General features: G+C 37.2%; 1 protein-coding gene across 4 annotated transcripts; it reads left to right on the top strand.

Annotated features, from left to right (window-relative positions):
- The first annotated feature begins 235 nt into the window (after positions 1 to 235).
- On the top strand, positions 236 to 3,262 carry LOC131229544 (UDP-sugar pyrophosphorylase-like). 4 transcript variants are annotated; one of them, XM_058225533.1, is made up of 6 exons: positions 236 to 332; positions 414 to 541; positions 642 to 713; positions 800 to 864; positions 1,403 to 1,469; positions 1,556 to 1,717. In XM_058225533.1, the coding sequence occupies exons 2-6, from the start codon at positions 446 to 448 to the stop codon at positions 1,583 to 1,585; spliced, it is 330 nt and encodes a 109-aa protein (XP_058081516.1). In that variant the 5' UTR covers positions 236 to 332; positions 414 to 445; the 3' UTR covers positions 1,586 to 1,717. The 4 variants fall into 4 exon arrangements, 3 of the variants coding, with proteins under 3 accessions (XP_058081516.1, XP_058081518.1, XP_058081517.1); XR_009163425.1 differs by lacking the exons at positions 236 to 332; positions 1,403 to 1,469; positions 1,556 to 1,717 and adding exons at positions 1,740 to 1,902; positions 3,051 to 3,259 and having other exon boundaries at positions 341 to 541; XM_058225535.1 differs by lacking the exons at positions 236 to 332; positions 1,403 to 1,469; positions 1,556 to 1,717 and adding an exon at positions 3,051 to 3,262 and having other exon boundaries at positions 341 to 541.
- The last annotated feature ends 2,098 nt before the right edge of the window (positions 3,263 to 5,360 follow it).

Genomic DNA, 5,360 nt, shown 5'->3' with positions numbered 1-5,360 from the left:
TGCCGGTCCCAAGCTCGGGTAAAGGAGGAGAGAGAAGGGCATCAAGGTGAGTTATGTCCTTTTCTTCCACATTTCTTTAATGCAACAGTGCTAGCAACAATTTGATTGGCCCACTTCTTATTCTCTGCTTAGATGACATTGTCATGTTTGTTCTATATCCTTTGCAGGAAGTAGGATATACTGATGGGGATGTATTCATTAAGCGGGTTGTTGCCAAAAACGATTTGTCTGTAGTTTATGCAAGAAGTTGTTTACCTGTGGGAATGTGCAAATTTATGTCATTCATCAGCATCTCTATGAAGGATGCTTATTGTGAGCCATTCACTTTGAAGGTATCTTCATTGTCAAATAAATATAGAAGCATTTCTTTGCTCTACCTTTGTCAATTTATGATGCTTCCCTTCAATTTGTAGGCCCATGTGAGGCACAGATTCCTTTGGTGATAATGACATCCGATGACACACATGCACGTACTTTAGAGCTTTTAGAGTTGAATTCATATTTTGGAATGAAGTCAACACAAGTGAAACTTCTTAAACAGGTATTGTTAGGACAAATATGGTTTCCCATGTATGAATTTCATCTTGAAATTGCAATTGATGGTTGATGCAATTGACTTTGTTTACTAACACCCATTTCAGGAAAAGGTAGCATGCTTAGATGATAATGATGCCAGGCTTGCAATTGAACCTCAAAACAAATATAAAATTCAAGTCTAGCTCTTATACTGTTGTCTTTCTTGGTTTGTGTTTTCTTTTTCTTTTTCTTTCTTTCTCATATTTACAAGTGTATTGGATAGACCAAACCTCATTGCCATGGAGATGTGCACTCACTTCTTTATTCTAGCAGCCTCCTAAACTCATGGTATTCTTTTGTACTTTTCTATGTTAAATGCAATCAATTTCTTAGTTCAATTTCCTGGTAAGATGTTATGGCTACCAGTCATGGCATTCTGGTGATCGCTTGCTGTATGATTTGCAGTAATCATTTCCTTGAATTTTCTCTCTTAGATATGAGTGTTGGTTTCAAACAGGCTTTTGATGTCTTGATTTTTTACATTTATCATGCTCCTCTCAGGCACGATGCAGGTTTGAGATGGGTCTTATTTTTCCAAGATACTAACAGATTACTCTTTAAGGTCTAATAATGTACACATTGTGTCTTGACCATCCATTGGATAGAAATGTGTGGGCCTTGGGCATTAAGATATTCATTACAGTTTCTTGTGCCTCTTTTGATTGTTTTTGGATCTTTGTAATGTAATTTTTGGCATTGATTCCTTGCCTCCACCGTGCCTTCAACAAAATTGCATTGCCTTTCAAAGAAAAGAGAAGAAAAGAAAAAAATCAGTTTGATGCCTTATTTCTCAAGCCATATTCTAAGTTGCCATTGCATATTGTAGGGACAAATGCAGATCCAGTGACCTTCAGTCCATTAAAACATGCCACAGAATCTCCCACAGAAAGCAAGTTTAATATTCATCATCGAGTTTTAAGTGAAACATCCAGGCAATTCCTAGTTATAGTGAATGTATTTACTTCATCAAATTTCATAGGAAATTATGGGAAGATCCCCAAAGAACTGAAGAAAAAAGGGCAAGTTTATCAAAAGAGTTTCATGCATCTGTTTGTAGCCATAGCATGCTTATCTGAATCTAGCTCATTTTGTAATTGGGGCTTTGTACTGAAGGAGGTTGTAATGAACTTGTTACTTCTTTTTTTAATTACTATTTTGGCTAGGCTGAGAATCTAGAAGATCAACATGGAGATATTTGCTACGGCCAACTGACTTCTCTACTTGATCTTCCTCTAGAGGCAAGCATGACAGATTTGGAAGTCCAAATACTGATAGAGTGATGGAAATGTAGAAAAGGTTGAAGCCTGTGCAAAGGAGCTTGAAGATGTAAGTGCATTACAGATTTCATATTACATTTAGGGTGCATTTGGATGCATTGTCAACTTGAATTGCAGATATATCTCAAAGAAGTGAAGATGACCAACTTGTATTTCATCCCTTAGCATTCACATTGAAAGGGATTATATCCTTAATGCATTAGTTTCAAGGTGGAACTGGAAAAAGTGCACGTGCTATTTGCGTAATTTAAGACATGCATCAGTTTCTTATTTTGCTTTCTTAGTACCAACTTGTGAAGCTGGAGGCTGGTTTTTGGTTAGCTGAAAAGCCAACTTCCAATCAATCTCTATAAGGTTAAGCTTTGAAGCTGGAGGATGGGTTTTGGTTAGCTAAAAAGCCAACTTCCAAACTCTATTTAATCACCATACGGTTCAGCTTTGAAGCAGCTACTTTTTGGAGGGTTTTTTTTTTTTTTTTATTTTTATTTTTATTTTTATTTTTAAACTGAGGAATATGTTGTGGAGAAAACCTTTTTCGGGTGGGCCTCACAAAAAAGAGGCAAGGACCTCACCTATCCTTTAGCTCTAACAAAAAATCCATAGATCTAAATAAAGAGTAAACCATCTGTAGCCTCAGCCCAACTTGATAGTGCCTAGTCCCACCCTGAGCAGCTTTTTGGAGTTTGTTTCAACTGAAAAGCCACAACTTCAAAACTCAAGGCAAAGTATCACCATAAGCCATGCCTGGACCTCTTGTCCTCTTCATTGTCCCTCGTAAATCCCAACCCACCTAAATGTCAGGCATCCCTATGAAGTTATTCTCATGTATAAAATCAATTTTTGCATTATCATATTGCTCACTATATATCTATATGAAGCATTTATTCAATCTTTTTCAGGCTAATATAGCCATAGGTTTCAGTTGATACTTTAAACCTAGAATTAACTAGAACATGTGCTCTTGTCTAGTACCCAATGAATCATCTCCGTACTTTGCATTAAGTGTGCATAAGTGCATGGATCCTCAATGTGCGTCCTAACATAGGCATTGTTTTGCCTGGGAAGATATGCAACATTACAGGTGATCCTCTAGTTTTAGTTGTTGAATAGTCACTCTTTTGTGTGTTTAGTTCTTGAATCTTTATGTTGTTTTTTGGCTAATCAAATTGCTTACGGTCTTTGTTTTGATTTTAATAGTTACAATGCAAGCCCAAAAAGAAGCTCTGCCTGATATGCAATGTAAAGACAAGTTCCTCTTTTAGAGTGTCATTGCAAGTCATGGTGCAACCACAAAGGAACAAGTGTTTTCTCTAGGAGTGGAGCACATCATGGAGGATTATTTATTTATTTTTATTGTATTCGTGCAATTGTAAACCTATTGTTGTAAATATATAATTTTTATTATAAAGTTGTACCATATTTGTTCAATATTAATTTTTAGGTTTTTAAATATAAAAACAAATGTACAGCTTTTATTGGCCATTCGAATACTGTTCCAAAAATTTAAAATTTGACCGTTGAGAACGGTTTAAAACCGTTCCTAAAATTTTGTTCCTAAAATTATAAAATTGACCGTTTGCAACCTTAGGAACGGTTCTATTCTTAAAATTTGAAACGATACTTGATATGGTATTGAACCGTTCCAGATTATATGGGACGCCTCTTTTTGGAATGGTTTAAAACCGTTCCTAGTGATATTAAATGTGAATGGATAAGATGTCTTTGAGTAATGATAGGCTCTTTATTATTATTATTATTATTTTGCCCATTAGGGGATGAGAATGTGAATTCTATTAGACAACCTTTTACGCAAGATTCATCCAGCTTACTACAACTCACAACTCAAGCAAACTTCTTACTGTACATGATCCAGGTTTCTATGAAAGGAAAAATTTGCTTGAGCTGTGAGTTGTAGCAGAGCCGAAAGAATCTTGTGTGGGAGATTGTCTAATAAATACGAATAGAGTAGATATTTTCTTAATAGAGAATGAAGTTGATTCAAATGTTATTCTAGACCGATAATCTGGAAGGTGGGATTGGTAAAGTGAGTTAATGAGCGTCCGAGAAGAAAAAACCATAAACAAGACTAGTGGCCTTGCAAGTTAACGAGCTTTTTGAGGAAGTGACAAGGTATTTGTAAATTCCTATTCTCATCTCCTTAAAACATTAATGAGGGGAGATTCCTTGATCTTTGGTGAATCTCCTCTAGATTAAAAGAATGCATGTTAATATGTTTGTTGCAGCATATAAGCTTTCCATAAGATATTAAGGTCAATGATATATATATATATATATATATATACATGCGCGCTCGCGGAGACGCTCACCTGTGAACCAGTTCGTACGTACTACATACAAACTTTTTTGAGAACCCATCATACGTGATGTGGATACAAAATCTGAACCGTTCAAGTGAAGCAACACCTCGTGAAACCCCCTGGGACCAAGTTTTACTTTGATCTAAAACTTTGATGGGCCATGAAAAATGAAAATAGTTTCCTCACTTGACTTGCATTTCTCTTTGCTATGGCCCACCAGAATTTTAGATCAGGGTGAAAATTTGTCACAGGAGGTTTCATGGGATTCCGCATCACATGGACCGTTCAGATTAGACACCCATGACACGTATGCAAAGGTGCACACGTGCGTAGGTGCGCAGGGGAGCATGACTCACACACAAGCTTCTCATAAAAATGTTAAAACGATAATGATTAAAAAAAGGAGAGCATTCTCTCGTAACCATAAAATCTAAATTTAATATTTTTATTTTTTTGGAAATAGTTTTACTTGTTTTGTGAAGAAAACCATGAAACTGGAAATGATGTCGTCATAGTCTGTTCATTAGATGTTTATGCTCCATTGTTTTACTGTTATCGGAGGATGGTTTTGTTTGTTTATCTTTCTTTTAAAGGTTGAGAAGGAAGTTCTAAAACTTGGTGACTCGACTCAAAACTTGGCGAGTCAACTAGACTTGACAAAATTTTGAGTCACCCGATGAGACTCGGCATGACTGAAGGGCCAGACTCTAGCCGTTCGTCCAGGCCAGCCTTGTTTACGAAATTGATTAAAAAGATCCATGGCCCACTGGGCTTCGGGCCTAGCTAGCTGCGGGCTGAGATTATCCTTGATTTCCAGCTCATCAGATGTGGATGTGCCTGTTTTGTAGGCCCATCAACAAGTGGGCCAGGTTGTGTTTTTATAGAACTTAGTGCTCGCCTCTCTATAGAGCTGGGAATCAATGGAGTTGGACCGAGTTGAGGCTGACCCAACTTGATCCAGTTTTGAAATAGACCTGACCTGAACTCGACCTAATTCGGTATCAAGTCCAACATGCCTGACCCGATCTGAGTTTGGGTCTAGCCTCCAGGCCAAGTCTGACCCAGTCACAAGTACCGAGTTGGGTCAGGTGCAACCGGTATACATGGGCTGAAATCACAACTGAAAACCTAAATACACTAGCTAGAATTATAGCCTCTCCATCAGCTACACAGCATCTGAAACCTCATA

Source organism: Magnolia sinica, chromosome 16 (assembly GCF_029962835.1).
Source record: "Magnolia sinica isolate HGM2019 chromosome 16, MsV1, whole genome shotgun sequence".
In the NCBI taxonomy this organism is placed as follows: domain Eukaryota; kingdom Viridiplantae; phylum Streptophyta; class Magnoliopsida; order Magnoliales; family Magnoliaceae; genus Magnolia; species Magnolia sinica.
Note: the sequence above shows the minus strand (reverse complement) of the source record. Positions and strands in the feature narration are given on the sequence as shown.